The 19,430-nt window shown below is 43.8% G+C and overlaps 1 protein-coding gene across 1 annotated transcript in view; it reads left to right on the top strand.

The window, feature by feature from the left end:
* The first annotated feature begins 445 nt into the window (after positions 1 to 445).
* Positions 446 to 19,430, top strand: part of LOC115156760 (calsyntenin-2) — a 303,928-nt gene continuing 284,943 nt past the window's right edge. The window contains exon 1 of the mRNA XM_029704424.1: positions 446 to 1,035. Within this exon, the coding sequence (XP_029560284.1) occupies positions 963 to 1,035 (73 nt within the window). The 5' untranslated portion in view covers positions 446 to 962. The remainder of the gene's footprint in view (positions 1,036 to 19,430) is intronic.

Genomic DNA, 19,430 nt, shown 5'->3' with positions numbered 1-19,430 from the left:
CCGTTGTGGTCATTTTGGTTTGTAATAGGCTACTAACTATATAGCAAGCAACGTCTGTATTTGTATTTATTAAGTATCCCCATTAGCAGCAGCTACTCCTCCTGGGGTCCAGCAACATTAAGGCAGTTCTATTTAAAATACTACGACATTACATTTCATAACACTTTTCACAACACACTATGTGTACATTTAAGGGCCAGCTGTGCTGCCCTGTTCTAAGCCAATTGTCATTTCCCGAGGTCCCTCTTTGTGGCACCTGACCACACGACTGAGCAGTGGTCCAGGTGCGACAAAAGAGCCTGTAGGTTCTGCCTTGTTGATAGTTGTTGAGAAGGCAGAGCAGCGCTTTATTATGGACAGACTTCTCCCCATAGTAGTTACCGTTGTATCAACATGTTTTGTGACCATGACAATCCAGGGTTACTCCAAGCCGTTGAGTCACTTCACCCTGCCCAATTTCCACAGTTACTCAAAGACTCCTATACTAACTCAAAGACTCCTATACTAACTCAAAGACTCCTATACTCTCTCTATTGGCTGCACCAGAATGCAATCTATTCCGTTAATAATATATTTGTGAGTAAATGCTGGCGGTGGTGATGATTATATAGGCATAGTTCAATGGATAGGTTAATCAAATCGAACACATCGTAAGTAGAGGAAATGATGATAGCCTAAAAGCTGTTAGATGTTAGATTTTTCCCTGCATGACGTAGAATTCCAGTCCCGGGGCGCACTGAAATCTGTGCCCGTCCCTCCCAATATCAAAACCTCAGCCAGCCACGTCAAAGCACCGCTCCACCACCTAGTAGGACTGCCACTCTTCTCTGTCTCTCTCTCAGTCAGCGTCAGTTCCCCGCTAACCTCGCACTGAGAAGGTGTGTCGAACAAATATCGCAAGAAAGTAAGGGATATCAAGTGAAGGAGAGAGAGATAGGTCGTCTTGTCTTGGTTCTCCCGTCATGAAGATGCTTGGAGTGCCATTTGCCCTGGTTTGGGTGGTTTTCGGGCTGTCCTGCATTCTCGCCGGAAAAGGTAAGGGAGTTGCTTACAGATTGGGATTCTGTATGCTGAGGCATTGACAGACGCGAGCGTAGACTTCACAACGATTTTCAGATGTTTCTTTCCTGTTTCAACTCACGCTGTGCAATGTATTTTTAGAAAATAAGAGATATGTATGACATGAATCATTCAACAAAAGCGTTCCTGCAGACTGCAACAACAAAAAAATGAATCTTGTCGAGCCACTTGGAAGTTGCACTCTATTGACCCCAAAAGCTTGGCAAACAGCATATAATCTAAACGATCAATTTCTAGTCAATAATTGGCTGGTGCGTGCTTGAAATGAGGCAGCGATGCCATGGATAGAATAGAGACCTCACTGACCGTTCACACAGCACTGTCCAGCTCTGTGGCGTCTGCAGACTAAGCTATAGTATTAGACATGAAAGGAGTATGGTAGATATGCTATCTGTAATAATGCTTCGTCCTATTCTCGCCTTCAAAGTAAACAAATTACTGCAGAGTCATGTTTAAAAAGGGCATCAGCGATGCACAGCGAGCCTTAATTGAGTCTCAAGGGTGAGACTATGGGGTTGGGTTGGAAAATGTATCTGTAAGTAAACATTGTTATTTTTCCTTCTCTTGATTCAGATTGCATATTCCTCTTGCAATTGGTCCGTTGAGAAAGGAGGGAAACCTGTAATTAAACAATGATTCATCCTCTATTTGTAATTCCGCGATTTCCCGGGGGTAACTGCTAAAAGTGATGCTTGAACCTGCAACCTTGTAGCTTTTAGGTAAGCAAACTACCGCCCATGTCGAAAAAGGTCCAGACCTTTTTGACAGAGGCCATATCCTCGCGTATGCCTTGACTCCACCACAACAGTCATGCCAGTGTGAGAAGGTGGACGGTCGGTATTACTTTACAGTGGTGCCCGCCTGCGAGCAAAGGTGAGACATCTCTGAGATTAGGACCACATTTGGGTTGTTGCAGATCATTCAGCATTATCTGATAAAGCCTTACCTTTTCTTACGTTTCCAGAAAACAGACATACACCACAACAGGGGAGAGACAGAGAGTGAGAGAGAGAGACAAGAGCGCTGAAAGACAGGGTCAGATTTATGGGTGCCTTTTCCAGGAGAAGCGGCATTATCTGAGTGGTACATAAATTGTCGAAGTGGAACGAGGGAGCATAACTCAGGCTTTTCATACGGTGACTTAAGAACGCGGCAGTGCCTGGGAACTGTTCCGTCTGCCTTCTCGCTCTCTCTCTTTCTCTCCTCTTCTGTCTTTCTCGCTCCTTCGCTCAGCTGACGTTGTTGGGCAGGCAGAGAGATGAGATGAAAAAATGCCACGAGATGGAGAAAGGACAAATGTGTGCTTTCAACTCTCTCTTTATCGCGCTCTCTCTATTTCTCGCTCTCTCTCTTTCTCAAGTGTCTTCTGTTGAGATGTTTTTGCATTTCAAAGGATTACTGGTCCGATGTGAATGTAAGATGTTTTCTTTTCTCCTCTGTTTCTCTCCGTCTCGCTCTCTGTCCCATTTTCTCCCCCCTCTCTTCATCTCTCCCCACCCTTAACTGATCCCTCACTCTCCTTTACCCTTTTCTCTTCCCCCCTGACCCCCACCCCTCACCCCCTGTCTTTGAGTAACATCTTCGTTTCATGGTGTACTGGTTTTGTAAAGGGGACGTCAGGCCTTTGATAAGCCGGACAGCTATGCAAATGAGCCGCTTAATTTAGGCGTTAATTACCCAGCATGCCTCATTAGATTGAGCGTGATGAGGCGTGGGGTGGAGAGGAGTAGCCGGTGAACTGGGATGGTGTGCGCGTGTGTGTGCTCCCAACAGCTGGTCAAATGGCCCCAGTGGGTCCCTTTGGTCAGCGATGCTCAATCTGTGCTGGAAAAACTTTTCATGCAGCATTGAGCTCTGACACATACACAATCACTCTCGCACACACATTCACACCACTTTCCCAATCTCTCCATCCTTCACCAATGGCAAGTTGTCAGCCGACAAGCCCACCCAATTACAGTGGGGGCTCTGGAGGACTTACATATCCCAGCAAGCCGTTCCACTCCCCTACGGACAGCTGGAGTGCTATAATTGAGACTGAGAGAAAGAGTGGGATAGAGAACGAGAGAGAGTGTGTTTTGAGTGTGTGCGTGTGTGCATGCGTGTGTGAGTGCATTTGTGAGTGTATGTGTGGATGGGCGGTGTAGGGCAGGGGTTGAGAGGTTGAGAGGTTAATGGCATGTGGGTTAGTGAGTGAGTGTGTGTGTGTGTGTGTGTTTTAGTGTTTATTATCTTCCAATAACAGAAGGCTTCATTGTGTAACAGTAGTGCTGACAGAAAGTGAAATCCTCATGGACCATTGACAACTATGGCCACTGGGAAACGCAATGCATGACTGAAAATGGCAAGACCAACTACAACAGAAGTTGAGAGAGAGAGAGGTAAAGGGAGGCAGTACATACACCTGGCTCACCTGAAGCTTTGTTCACAGCTCGGGGAGCGAGGGACCGCAGCGGGGTAGAAAAATGAATGTGTGTCTCCATGACAGGAGGTATTAATTTTCATGATGCGTCTCACAGTCGAAAGGCATTATCTCCCTCTCTCTCCTTTTCTCTCTCTCTACCCTGCAGCGACACATTTGATTTGGTTTAAATGTATCGGGACAAATGTGGCTGCTTCTCTGTCAGACAATTTCAATATTTCCGATGTTTCTCATCTGAATGGAGACGTCAGCTTTAATAAGAATGAAGTCTGCCGGACTACAAAGCAGTTCTCCTCTCTCTCTTTGTCCCCTTTTTTTCTCTCTTTCTCCCTCGTCTCCTCTTTCTTTTTCGCTCTCTCTCTCTGCTTCTTTTCCTTTCTCCCGTTCTCTTTCTCACCGTCAGTCTGTATCATATTATTTCGCCCTCTCTGTCCATCTCTCTCTCTCTCTCTCTCCGCACTTCCCTCGGTCTCAGTCTACACATTGACCACAAGGTGTGGTGGCCTTAACAGATGTCGCTGTCAGTTGCTGGAGCTCGGCTTCCTCATACGTGTTACCCCTCTCTTAGATCTCCTCTTTAGTCCTGACCCAAATTATTTTTCTATGGTCCTTGACCTGCATTCTAATGTAATATAACTTTTATCCGTGGATGTTATGAAGCGGAGGAAGATCGACATTCCAGGGGCTTGATAAAGTAGTCCGAATTGAACACCTGCAGTCTAACTAAAGGGGCAATGAGTGTGTGTGTGTGTGAGCAGGAGAGAAAGACCAACACACACAAGTGTGGTACTCCCAACTACCTCTGTTACACCTGTGTAGTCTTGACAGGCCCGGTGCTAACTAATGCCTTTTAATAAACCAATCCATCTGCCGTGAGCCTGATCACAGCTTTGTGACTCATTAGCCTCTCTTCATTTAGAGTACATCGTTAGCAGACCTTTTAATTTGATCTCTGAGCAAGCTGTCGTGAAATGTGTGAGTCCATTTAAACTGAACAAAAATATGAACACAATACATGAAGTGTTGGTCCCATGTTTCACGAGCTGAAAGAAAAGATCCCAGAAATGTTCCATTCTCACAAAAAATCTTATTTCTCTCAAGTTTGTGCACAAATTTGTTTACATCCCTGTTAGTGAGCATTTCTCCTTTGCCAAGATAATCCATCCACCTGACAATTGTGGCATATCAAGAAGCTGATTAAATAGCATGATCATTACACAGGTGCAACTTGTACTGGGGGCAATAAAAGGCCACTCTAAAATGTGTAGTTTTGTCACACAACACAATGCCACAGATGTCTTAAGTTTTAAGGGAGCTTGCTAATAGGCATGCTGACTGCAGGAATGTCCATCATAGCTGTTGGCAGAGAATCTGCATGTCTCTACCATAAGCCGTTTTAGAGAATTTGGCAGTACGTCCAACCGGCCTCACGACCACAGAACACGTGTAACCACGCCAGCCCAGGACCTCCACATCCGGCTTCTTCACCTGCGGGATCGTCTGAGACCAGCCACCCGGACAGCTGATGAAACAGGAGTATTTCTGTCTGTAATAAAGCCCGTTTGAGGGAAAAAACTCGTTCTGACTGGCTGGGCCTGGCTCCCTAGTGGGTGGGCCTATGCCTTTCCCAGGCCCACCCATGGCTGCGCCCCTGCCCAATCATGTGACGTCCATAGATTAGGGCCTAATTAATTTATTTTAATTGACTGATGTCCTTATATGAACTGCATCTCACAATTTCTTTTGAAATTTTTGCATGTTGCGTTTATATTTTTGTTCAGTATAGATTGCAATGCTACTGCAGGTCTCCCTACTGTACCTGTGGGTTCAAGGGAGAGAACTTGTAGTTAGCCAGAGAAACAACATACCAATCCATGAACGTGTACAGTGACAACCCACTGGGCAGAAACTGGTTGAATCAACGTTGTTTCAAAGTCATTTGTTGACTTATTGCAACGTGGAATCTACATGGAAAATATACTGGACTTGAAAAAAGTTATCAACATAAACTGTTGTTTTGAGGGTGAAATTTCAACCACAGGAGTATGTCATCATGGTAACCAAATTTCAACATAGACAAACCTTGTATAAAATCTGTTGAATTTTTATCTTTAAAACAATGTCAGATCTTCAACGTTATGTCCGCTCTCAAAAAAAAAACAAGCTGGGCAGCACCTCCTACCAGAGAATTGATCTTTCTACAGCTATCCTTAGGTCTCCCATCCAGGGTTTTAACCAAGCTTAGCTATGATATTTGTTACTGACTATTATCAATGTGCTATCGTGAAAGTGATTACTGCGAGTGCTCCTATTAAAAATTAGCAAATGAAAGAGCAAATTAAAATGTACCATACTTTATCACTCATATCATTAACGATGTTATTTAGGCCTATATATCATTTGCAACGTCATCAACAGCTATGGTTTCAATTCAACCCAGAAATTCAACAAAAAATACACAATACAATAGGCTTAGGGTTTCAAGCTCTGGTTGATTTCAAATGCAATGATATTTAGTGATATTGAATGAATTGTGTTTGGTTGTCGATTCAATTGTGTTTGTTTGAAGATAAATCTCCTTCAAATGTTGATATTTCGTTGCGTTGACAACCAAACACAATTCAATATCACTTTTGAAATACAAATAACAGCCTATTAACTTGTTGACCCGTTAACAAATTATATGTTGTATTCACTTCTCCAACTCAATAAAAAATAAAAGTTAAAGAATGGAATTAAGCCAGTGGCACAGATGGAACTATTCAAGCAGTAGATACATCTCCTTTAAATGTTGATATTTGGTTGCGTTGTCAACCAAACACAATACTTTTGAACTAATGGTAACATTCAACCTTAAAATGAGTAACACAGGCCTCCAGAGTGGCGCAGTAGTCTAAGGCGTCACTACAGACACGGGTTCGATCCCAGGCTGTGTCTCAGCCGACCGAGAGAGATCCATGAGGTGGTGCACAGCTGCCCCAGCGTTGTCCGGGTTAGGGAGGGTTTGCCTGGCCAGGATGTCATTGTGCTTTAGTGACTCCTGTGGCGGCCTGTTTGCATGCACGCTGACACGGTCACCAGTTGTATGGGGTTTCCTCCGCCACAACGGTGCGGCTGGCTTCCGGGTTAAGCAAGCAGTATGGCTTGGCATGGTATTGTTTTCGGAGGGCGCATGGCTCTCAACCCTCCCCCGAGTCCATACAGGAGTTGCAGCGATGGGACAAGACTAACTACCAATTTGGATATCATGAAAAAGGGGTAAAAAAAAGACACATTTTGAGGTTTCCGTTACTATACATTTCTTCTTATGTAATCATATAAAGCGTGCATGTTCAAGATGGCATGCATAGGTCGTAACAGGTCTTTGGAGAACTTCACAATTGCTGTAATAATCTGCGTAGAATCTCGAATGGCATTTGTCACTTGCACCATGTACTTTTAATGTAATTTCAACTGCAATCCAGGTCATTTGGTTCTTCTATAAGATGAAGTACAGTGATCACACATTCATCTGTTATATAAATACACAAAATATCTGACATTGCATTCCCATTTGAACTTCGCTGTGCTTTTAAATGGTTGAAAGCGCAGTGATCGACATTTGGGTGACAACTAAACCAAAAATCTGACAGTGTTTCCACTATGATTTTTTTTCTTCAGCCGCTGTAATTTCCTGCAATTCTACACATTTTGCCATGGGGCAGAGAGAACATTTTGCAGTTTTAAAACTAAGTTTCCTGCAATTCTACACATTTTGTCATGGGGCTGAGAGAAAAATGGCTGTTTCAAGCTAATTTTCTGCAATTCTACACATTTTGTCATGGGGCTGAGAGAAAAATGGCTGTTTCAAAGCTAATTTTCTGCAATTCTACACATTCTGCCAGGTCTTGTTCTTATGCTATCTGAATGACTCAAAGATAACAAAATGAATGGGGGCCCCATGCAATAACATTAGAATTTTTTGGGATTGTCCCTGTCTACTTTTTATTTTGGTGATCGTTAGTTCTCAAATATATTGCTCCATTATCTTTTCTACATACTTTATATCAGAATTTTGTTTTGTTATTTTATTGTTTTGTTGTCATTATTATATTTATTAATATTATTTTGCAGTGGCGGCCATGATTTCATATAGGGGAAACACTGATCAGACATAGTTTTTCCGTTGGAATTTGGTTGTGCTTTTAGATGGTTTCGAAGCATAGTGATAACACATTGGAAATTCAACTAACTTTTGGATGTCTTTTTGAGTGGGTGATAGGTTGTAATCTCAATGATCAATGTCTCAACCAAATGACCCAATTATCCACGTTTAAATGACGTGGTGTGACCAATGGGAAACTTAGTATTGCAGGTGTTTATCCCTAGTTTCATATCGTATGTATTGCAATCACTGTAACAAATCATTCATTACTGAAATAGAATATCTGTTAATCACAGTTGTTTTCCTTCATGAGACTGTTCATTTGACATGTTTTGTGTGTGTTTGAGTCATGTGTTAGTCTAGGCAGAGTGTGTGTGTGTGTGTGTGTGTGTGTGTGTGTGTGTTCGGGTGTGTCTACCTGCAGGACTGAGCTTATCTGAGCTGATGACAGATAGGCAGTACAACTAGCAGATAGTATCCCCCTGAGTACTCATTACTACTCCAGTCCCTTCCCTGTCTCAACACCTGTGTGCGTGTGCGTGTGTGTGTGTGTGTGTGTAGAATTCCTCACAACAACAACTGTACCTGCTATTTCTCAGCCGAGACCAAACATCTGTGTGTGGATGTGTATGGCACCACCACCCCTCTACCCTATCCCCAATGGCCTCCAATCTTCCTACAGTACTGTCTGTTTTCAGTGGAGACAGGGCTGTTGTTTTTCAATGGGGGATACTGTAGTCCTAGTGGCTGCAGCTGCCTTGTCTCCTGCAGCCTGTCTTCCATGATGTGACACATTCTAACTTATTTCCAGCATTGTCCATCCCCCTGTGTATTTGTTGGAGAGAGACATTTGTTATGAGAGTGAATGTGCATGCACAATGTGTGTGTGTGTGTCTGTGTTTCATTGAGATGGGGAAAGGGAGAGAGTAGTGTGTTAGTCACTGTATGAGTAGGGTCAGTAGTAGAGTAGGGTCGGTAGTAGAGTAGGGCCGGTAGTAGAGTAGGGTCGGTAGTAGTGTAGGGTCGGTAGTAGAGTAGGGTCGGTAGTAGAGTAGGGTCGGTAGTAGTGTAGGGTCGGTAGTAGAGTAGGGTCGGTAGTAGAGTAGGGCCGGTAGTAGAGTAGGGTCGGTAGTAGAGTAGGGTCAGTAGTAGAGTTGGGTCAGTAGTAGTGTAGGGTCTGTAGTAGAGTAGGGTCGGTAGTAGTGTAGGGTCGGTAGTAGTGTAGGGCCGGCAGTAGAGTAGGGTCGGTAGTAGAGTAGGGTCGGCAGTAGAGTAGGGTCGGTAGTAGAGTAGGGTCGGTAGTAGAGTAGGGCCGGTAGTAGAGTAGGGCCGGTAGTAGAGTAGGGCCGGTAGTAGAGTAGGGCCGGTAGTAGAGTAGGGTCGGTAGTAGTGTAGGGTCGGTAGTAGAGTAGGGTCGGTAGTAGAGTAGGGTCGGTAGTAGTGTAGGGTCGGTAGTAGAGTAGGGTCGGTAGTAGAGTAGGGCCGGTAGTAGAGTAGGGCCGGTAGTAGAGTAGGGCCGGTAGTAGAGTAGGGTCGGTAGTAGAGTAGGGTCGGTAGTAGTGTAGGGTCGGTAGTAGTGTAGGGTCGGTAGTAGTGTAGGGTCGGTAGTAGAGAAGGGCGGTAGTAGAGTAGGGCCGGTAGTAGAGTAGGGCCGGTAGTAGAGTAGGGTCGGTAGTAGAGTAGGGCCGGTAGTAGAGTAGGGTCGGTAGTAGTGTAGGGTCGGTAGTAGAGTAGGGTCGGTAGTAGAGTAGGGTCGGTAGTAGAGTAGGGCCGGTAGTAGAGTAGGATCGGTAGTAGAGTAGGGTCGGTAGTAGAGTAGGGCCGGTAGTAGCGTAGGGACACTAGTAGAGTAGGGTCAGTAGTAGAGTAGGTCCACACACACCTGCAGAGTTGTGAAGAGAGCACAACAGCGCTGCTTCTTCCTCAGGAGGCTGAAGAGATTTGACATGGGCCCTCAGCTCCTCAAGAAGTTCTACAGCTGCACCATTGAGAGCATCTTGATTGGCTGCATCACCGCCTGCTACAGCAACTGCTACAGCAACCGTAAGGTTCTACAGAGGGTGGTGCGGACGCCCTCTGCATCACCGCCAGTACATCACTGGGGCCGAGCTCTCTGCCATCCAGGATCTATATACCAGGCGGTGTCTAAGGAAAACCCAGAAAATTGCCAAAGACTTCAGCCACCCAAGCCATGGACTGTTCTCTGTGCTACCTTCCAGCAAGTGGTACCGAAGCATCATGTCTCGGACCAACAGGCTTCTATTTACAAGCAATTAGACTGTTGAATAGCTAATCAATGGCTATCCGGACTATCTCTATTGATTCTTCTGTACTGGCTATATGTACACTCACAGGTCTCTATCCACACACACGCACACACACACACACACACACACACACACACACACATATACACATACACACCAGAGGAGGCTGGTGGGAAAAGCTATAGGAGGACAGCCTCATTGTAATGCTTGGAATGGAAGAATTCAAATGGAGTCAAACATGTGGTTTCCATATGTTTGATGTGTTTGATACCGTTCCATTAATTCCATTCAAGCCTTTACAACGAGCCCGTCCTCCTATAGCTCCTCCCACCAGCCATCCTTTGATACGCACACACACCCATAACTCTCTTACACACACACAGGTACAGACGCCACAAACACACACACACACACACACATACATACATACATACATACATACATACATACATACATACATACATACATACATACATACATACATACATACATACATACATACATACATACATACATACATACATACATACATACACTCACACACATTATCACACACATTATCACACATGTACACATACACCCACCATATACCTTGCTGCTACTTTTCATGCCCCTAAAACATGCTAACCTCTTCACCATTACCAATAACGGGAGGTTGGCATTTTTTGGGCATATGATATATTTGCCTCTGTAATTTTCTCACTCATTTTACATTTTTTATTTAACCCTTATTTTACCAGGTAAGTTGACTAAGAACACGTTCTCATTTACAGCAACAACCTGGGGAATACCTACAGGAGAGAGGAGGGGGGATGAATGAGCCAATTGGAAGCTGGGGATGATTAGGTGACCGTGATGGTATGAGGTCCAGATTGGGAATTTAGCCAGGACACTGGGGTTAACACCCCTACTCTTATGATAAGTGCCATGGGATCTTTAGTGACCACAGAGATTCAGGACACATCATTATTCATGATTCATTCATGAGGCACAGATGTGGGGAAGGGTGCCAAAACATTTCTACAGCATTGAAGGTTCCCAAGAACACAGTGGCCATCATTCTTGAATGGAAGAAGTTTGGAACCAAGAGTCTTCCTAAAGCTGGCCCCCTGGCCAAACTGAGCAATCGGGGGAGAAGGGCCTTCGTCAGCGATGTGACCAAGAACCCGATGGTCACCCTGCCAGAGCTCCAGAGTTCCTCTGGGGAGATGGGAGAACCTTCCAGAAGAACAACCATCTCTGCAGCACTCCACCAATCAGGCCTTTATGGTAGAGTGGCCAGATGAAAGACACGCCTCAGTAAAAGGCACATGACAGTCCATTTGGAGTTTGCCAAAAGGCACCTAAAACACTCTCAGACAATGAGAAACAAGATTCTCTGGTCTGATGAAACCAAGATTCAACTCTTTGGCCTGAATGCCAAGCGTCACGTTTGGCACAAACCCGATTCCATACCTACGGTGAAGCATGGTGGTGGCAGCATCATGCTGTGGGGATGTTTTTCAGCGGCAGGGACTGGGAGACTAGTCAGGATCGAGGAAAAGATGAACGGAGCAAAGCACAGAGAGATTCTTGATGAAAACCTGCTCCAGAGCGCTCAGGACTGACTGGGGTGATGGTTCACCTTCCAACAGAACAATGACCCTAAGCACACAGCCAAGACAACGCAGGAGTGGCTTTGGGACAAGTCTCAGAATGTCCTTGAGTTGCCCAGCTGGAGTCTGGACTTGAACCCGAACTAATCTCTTTGAAGAGACCTGAAAATAGCTGTGCAGCGACGCTCCCCATCCAACCTGACAGAGCTTGAGAGGATCTGCAGAGAAGAATGGGAGAAACTACCCAAATACAGGTGTGCCAAGCTTGTAGCGTCATACCCAAGATGACTCAAGGCTGTAATCACTGCCAAAGGTGCTTCAACAAAGTACTGAGTAAAGGGTCTGAATACATATGTAAATGTGACTTATTTTAATTCGTATTTTATAAATTAGCAAAAAATTCTAAAATCCAGTTTTTGCTTTGTTATTATGGGGTATTGTTTATAAATTGATGAGAAAATCCCCCAGATTTAATTAATTTTAGAATAAGGCTGTAACGTAACAACATTTGAAAAAAGTCAAGGGGTCTGAATACTTTCCAAATGCATGAAAATACTTTCAAATAAAAGGTCACATCCTGTACTGTCCTCTCATATAAAACATTTAATCTCAAATTCAAACCGAACGGTTTTTCTGTTTTTCATTTCCTTTTAATTTTTCCTTTGCCTTTCTTATTTCACAAATGTGTGTTAAAGAGATTGAATGGGATCTTAAGCACTTACAAATTTGTAACATATTGTATGAAATGGAATTGCATATTTCTTTTTTTGCAGGACGTAACAACATATCATATGAAATGGATGTGCATATTTTTCGCAGACTGGTTTTGGCTCGTGAGCACTACTTTCAAAATTACTGGCTGAAATGATGCAAAACCTTTATAATGCATCTTTAATCCGCCTGTGTGAATTGAAAATGTGTTTTTTCCATATCCCAACTCTCCCTGAGACATCCTCGGAGAGTGGGGTCACGGTCAGGATCTGCCATTTTCAACAGCAACTCTGGAGAAATTAGGATGAAGTGTTTTGCTCATGGACACATCGAAAACATTTTTTCCCCTTGTCGGCTTGGGATTCCAACTAGCAACCTTGCGGTTACTGGCCCAACACTTTAACCGCTAGGCTACCTGCCGCCCAACAGCAGAAGCCTTAGTAACAGGGGCTTGAACCAGCTCAGAGCAGTGGCAGCCATTGCTGAGGAGTAGGAGAGTGTGTGTGTGTGTGTGTGTGTGTGTGTGTGTGTGTGTGTGTGTGTGTGTGTGTGTGTGTGTGTGTGTGTGTGTGTGTGTGTGTGTGTGTGTGTGTGTGTGTGTGTGTGTGTTTTGTGGGTGTCTTTCAGCATAGAGATACCAAAGCAGTGAGTTTGTCCTCTTTTTAATCAATAGCTATTTTCCATCAGGTCATCAGGTCACTGAAAACAGAATATTCACTGACAAGCTGAGGTCGAACACAAAGCAAAACAAAACAAACGCTTGCCTGACAACCAGGGATGTAGTGGAGGGTAAACACCAATTACGTACCTTTTTTTTGTGAAATTGCATTTACTCACCTTTTATTTAGTTATTTAGCAATTAATCACTTATTATCGCATTCCCAGTGTTGATCAAAGCTCAGAATCCTTATATATACAGTGGGGAAAAAGGTATTTGATCCCCTGCTGATTTTGTACGTTTGCCCACTGACGAAGAAAGGATCAGTCTAGAATTTTATTGCTAGGTTTATTTGAACAGTGAGAGACAGAATAACAACAAAAATATCCAGAAAAACGCATGCCAGAAATGTTATAAATTGATTTGCATTTTAATGAGGGAAATAAGTATTTGACCCCCTCTCAATCAGAAAGACTTCTGGCTCCCAGGTGTCTTTTATACAGGTAACGAGCTGAGAATAGGAGCACACTCTTAAAGGGAGTGCTCCTAACTGCAGCTTGTTACCTGTAAAAAAGAAACCTGTCCACAGAAGCAATCAATCAGAGTCCAAACTCTCCACCATGGCCAAGACCAAAGAGCTCTCCAAGGATGTCAGGGACAAGATTGTAGACCTACACAAGACCATCGCCAAGCAGCTTGGTGAGAAGGTGACAACATTTGGTGCGATTATTCGCAAATGGAAGAAACACAAAAGAACTGTCAATATCCCTCAGCCTGGGGCTCCATGCAAGATCTCACCTCGTGGAGTTGCAATGATCATGAGAATGGTGAGGAATCAGCCCAGAACTACACGGGAGGATCTTGTCAATGATCTCAAGGCAGCTGACACCATAGTCACCAAGAAAACAATTGGTAACACACTACGCCGTGAAGGACTGAAATCCTGCAGCGCCCGCAAGGTCCCCCTGCTCAAGAAAGCACATATACATGCCCGTCTGAAGTTTGCCAATGAACATCTGAATGACTCAGAGGACAACTGGTGAAAGTGTTGTGGTCAGATGAGACCAAAATGGAGCTCTTTGACATCAACTCAACTCGCCGTGTTTCGAGGAGGAGGAATGCTGCCTATGACCCCAAGAACACCATCTCCACCGTCAAACATGTAGGTGGAAACATTATGCTTTGGGGGTGTTTTTCTGCTAAGGGGACAGGACAACTGTAACGGCTGTCTTCAGAAAGGAACCAAGGCGCAGCAGGTATGTGAATACTCAGATTTAATTACCCAAAAAAGGATTAAAGCATCCACAGGAAACAATAACGCAACAGTTTGCAGGCTAACAAACGCAGTGCAAAACAACCACCCACAACCCCAAAGAAAAACACACACACCTATATAGGACTTCCAATTAAAGGCAACTCAACACACCTGCCTTCAATTGGAAGTCCCAATCAACCATACAAACATTCCCATACACAAAACTGCCACGTCCTGACCCCAAAACTAAAACAATAGCTCCATCTGCTGGTTAGGACGTGACAACAACTTCACCGCATCAAAGGGACGATGGACGGGGCCATGTACCGTCAAATCTTGGGTGAGAACCTCCTTCCCTCAGCCAGGGCATTGAAAATGGGTTGTGGATGGGTATTCCAGCATGACCCAAAACACACGGCCAAGGCAACAAAGGAGTGGCTCAAGAAGAAGCACATTAAGGTCCTGGAGTGGCCTAGCCAGTCTCCAGACCTTAATCCCATAGAAAATCTGTGGAGGGAGCTGAAAGTTCGAGTTGCCAAACGTCAGCCTCGAAACCTTAATGACTTGGAGAAGATCTGCAAAGAGGAGTGGGACAAAATCCCTCCTGAGATGTCTGCAAACCTGGTGGCCAACTACAAGAAACGTCTGACCTCTGTGATTGCCAACATGTTTTGCAGAGGGGTCAAATACTAATTTCCCTCATTAAAATGTAAATCATTTTCTAACATTTTTGACATGCGTTTTTCAGGATTTTTTTGTTATTATTCTGTCTCTCATATATATAAAAACACTTTTTCTTTGTGATATCCAATTGGTAGTTACAGTCTTGTCCCATCAAGAGCCATTCGCCCTCTGAAACACAACCCTGCCAAGCTGCACTGCTTCTTGACACACTGCTCGCTTAACCCGGAAGCCAGCCGCACCAATGTGTTGGAGGAAACACCGTACAACTTGTGACCGAAGTCAGTGTGCATGCGCCCGGCTCGCCATAAGGAGTAGCTAGAGTACGATGGTACAAGAACATCCCAGCCAGCTAAACCCTCCCCTTACCCGGATGGGCCAATTGTGCGCCGCTGGCTGCGATACAGCCTGTGATCGAACCCGGGTCTGTAGTGACGCCTCAAGCACTGCGATGCAGTGCCTTAGACTGCTGCGCCACTCGGGAGGCAGAATCCTTATATTCTGGATCTGAGTTCTAATCATGCCCGCCTCTTTGCGAACTAGTGGAATCATGAACAGTTGTTTGTTCGTTATGTTTGCCTGCGCCCCACAGATTTGCCTTGTTAGCAGCACAGTCACCACTCTCTCAAACGGGCCGTGGTAAACGACAATTGAACCGCGTAAAAATCTGCCTACCGTGTGTAGAGTCCAGCGGTCCCAGTTGTTGTCAGCTCAAATGTTGTCATTAAAACATTGTTTGATTGGTTGACAAGATTAACAGTGTTTATTGGTCAAGACTTCAGCTAATTTCATATTTTGGCACCTTGAGTACCGAACTTGCGTTTTGCCGCCCGTAGCCCTACCCCCATTGAAGTCTATGAGACCTTCGCCGCTTACCACGGCCTGTCTGTAAGAGCCTTAACTCCACTCTATCAGGTCAAGGGCCAGTGGGATGTGAAACAAACGACCCCAGGTTGGAGTCGGGCTTCAGCAGGTCAACGGTAAGTAGCCTAACTGGAGATGCTGCTGGGAGTGGGTTTGCAAGATGTCGGACAGATAAGGCCATTTCTTAAAGGTCCGCCACTCTGCTGTGTCTACAGACACCACCCCCCCCCCCCCCACCCCCCGCTAGCTGCCGGCAGATACTTTTATTGCAGTAACGTTAAAGGCTCTGGCTAGTGTAAGCCAGAAGGATGAAGTAACAAGCTGACGTTAAATGGAGCCTGACTTCAGCAGGAGCAAGCTCCTACGCTACTAAGTTCTCATCATAACGTTGCTTTAGAGAGAGTGACTAGTGAGCCAGATAGTGGCGTGGCAGATAGTGGTGAGGCTGAGGCAGGCTGCAATATATGAAGGAGAAGGCAGACATCTTCCCAATAGGCGGACATTAAAATGCAACCAAAACGCAAACAATACAGTTCTAAAAATAGTCATACCTTTTCGTTTATATCGGTAGTTGTTAGTCTTATCTCGATCGGCCACTGGGGTTTATAGTTTAGCCACATTTTTTGGTTACCACCACATCACTGCTAACAACCTCACTTAGACAGCCCTTCCCAAATCATCCCCACTACATCTCACTTTAACACGAGTTTTACTTTGCCCATTCTCAGCCACTACAATTCAAACAACACACTTGTCCTATGACATGACATTTTTCCTCTCTTCCTCTTTGCCTTAGTTGTCGAAGGTGATTCTCTCAGCGTGAGGCTGTTGAGACGAGACAGCGAGGGAGGGCAGGGTCTGAAATGACAACATGGCGACGTTCCTCTGAGCTGAAGGATGTGATGAGTGATAGGCCCGAGCATTGACCTTAGCAGGGGCTGTCTGTTCATAAGCCAGAATCATGGCCCAGTGTGCTTTACAATGACAACCCAGTCATTTACAATGACAGGTCCATGCATAGCATTTTACCCCAGGGCAATTACACATTAACAGACTTAAGCTTTGACTCAGTTTTTTCACTACATAATGTATGCCAAACATTAACATTGATTTCAAAGTTTAACAAACCATTACAAGTCTATGCAGAAGGACTACTTTTAACAATTTCCCTTGAAAAGTTTACAAAACAAATGTAGTGGAAGAACTGTGCAGATGCAAACTTTGGTAATGGAATTACGGTCAAATCTCCCTCAGGTTTTTATTGCGACCATGTTTTCCAAAAACATCTAATTAAGATTAAAAGATGTCTGCAGAAAATTGGGTTGTCAGCTATGACATGGTACTTTGAGTTTGAAAAAAATCTATTTTGGTGAAGTAGATTTATACACAGTAACGGAATTACGGTAACAGAATTACATCATGGGTCCTTGATCTGTACTATACAGAAATGCATAATTATGGATATACTGTAAATGTCATTCTCCTCATGTTTCACAAGTTTGGACATCACAGCACAGTAGAGTGCAGTACAATACAGAACAGCAGAGCAGAGTATGCTAAAGTTCAGTACAGTGCAGTAGAGTAAAGTATAGTTCAGTAGATTACAGTATAGTGTTGTACGGTATACCAAAACTTTTAACTTTTTTGATACTAGAACATGAGAAACGGTTCGGTACTATATTTTTTTTTACTTTCGGTATTTCTGTCTAATGGATCAAGCCTGTCTATCAGTGCAGCCGACCCCTTATTATAGCCGCAACGTGCCTGTTCCACTTAGTCATTGCTAGCCACACTGTGAGTCTGGGCTGCACCATGTTACCGCCTCACTAATGCTGCACAGAAGTTGACACACTTGAATAATGTGACACGGTGTTAATTTTGGCGCTTTTCTTTAAATTTAATCCAGTCTTAGTCAGTTTGACTATAATATAAATAAGTCTTAGTTACATTTTTTTGTCATTTGAATAATGATTTAGTTTACGAAAAAGGGGGCCATTTTAGTCAACTAAATGCCCTTTCGTTATTGTCACATTTTAGTCACATGACATTTGTATTACCTCATTCAGCTATAGTGAAAACATATACTAACCATACATAGCCTTGTCCTACCAACATATTTTTTTGCTGTTTTTTCCCCAACAACAGAAACATGACAAACATACAGTATATAATAAAATATTATATAAGTTTTATGTGGCTATGTAAATTAATTATTGCAGAGATTGAGAGAGAGAGAATCACCAGATGGTGCTGCAAAGTAGTATGTCAAACCTCGAGTCCCAAGTCCAAGTCATCAATGGTCAAATCCCAAGTCTCTATGGCTGAAGTCCAAGTCATCAATGGTCAAATCCCAAGTCTCTATAGCTGAAGTCCAAGTCATCAATGGTCAAATCCCAAGTCTCTATGGCTGAAGTCCAAGTCATCAATGGTCAAATCCCAAGTCTCTATAGCTGAAGTCCAAGTCATCAATGGTCAAATCCCAAGTCTCTATAGCTGAAGTCCAAGTCATCAATGGTCAAATCCCAAGTCTCTATGGCTGAAGTCCGAGTCACTAGATCCACATTAACTCCCCCAAAAATGATTTAACCAGACAGATATAGCATAGTTGCAGGAGGAATTTAGTCAAATGTTTGCTATCCTTCCTTTCTTTCTGTGCCGCCAAATGTTTGCATATACTGTAGGCTACTGGTAATGTTACCAGGGCCATGTTTAGTTGAAAAATGTTCTCCAATGTTACAGATGAAATTTCCATAAATAGAGACTAAGTTATTCCTTATTCAACATGTCAGAGAGGCATGTTTGTTCTACATGACATTTCTATCTGAACATACCAAAACGTTGCATCCTGCTGAATGTGCCCCAGGTTCTTAGCTATAACTAGCTAATGAAGTAACATGACTAAACAAGGTGTAGCCAAAACAAACGGTTAACGATCCGGTCCGCAAGTAGCCTAGTTTTAGAACAGCAAAATGCGGCCTGCCAATGCACAATAAACAGGGAAAAAACGTAGTGCTGGTATTATCGGTCATGTCTTTGAATTGTAGCCTAAGGGCCGGGATCAAGCCGTTTTCTCTGAGGAAAATAGAGAGACTTGGCTATGTTGGGTACAGAACTTGTAGATGGAATAGAGTGGGAAAAGTGGCACTACAAATTGAGACAACCTACTGTTCTATAACCTACTCAAGGGAGAGAAAAACATAGCTAGACTGTTCATTTACTTTTAAACTAAATGCTGCTATTTGATTTTCTTATTAAAGCAGTTTGTGTTTCTTAACCAATCAAAGAGTAGCTAACTAGACGGCTGGTGGAGCCTGGTTAGCCAAGGTGAAGCAAGAGAGTCGCCTGTGCGATGTGTATAATCGGAGGCAGAGCCAAAGCCTGTCTGCCTGTCTGCCCATACTTATCGCTTGCTCCCCCGCAGCTCGCCAGCTGATGTAATCTGTGTTTGCCAGGTGTGATGTGTCCTTCCTACTGCTGGACAGAACTATACTGCACATCTGTGCTGCTAATATTAACTGTGCTTATCACAAAAAAAGCTTTCTATCTCTCCAAAAACTCTTGTCCAATCCATTTAGTAGTCCGATTTTTAGTCACAGATCATTTTTGTCTCATCTTGTTTTAGTCAACTGAAATGAAACATAATTGTTGTTTAGTTATAGTTTTTTCTGGGTATATTTAGTCAGTTATCGTCTCATTGCATTTGACATTTTAGTCATTTAGCAGACGCTCTTATCCAGAGCAACTTACAGTTAG

Source organism: Salmo trutta, chromosome 21 (genome assembly GCF_901001165.1).
Source record: "Salmo trutta chromosome 21, fSalTru1.1, whole genome shotgun sequence".
Classification (NCBI taxonomy): domain Eukaryota; kingdom Metazoa; phylum Chordata; class Actinopteri; order Salmoniformes; family Salmonidae; genus Salmo; species Salmo trutta.
This window is presented reverse-complemented; position numbering and strand designations above follow the sequence as displayed.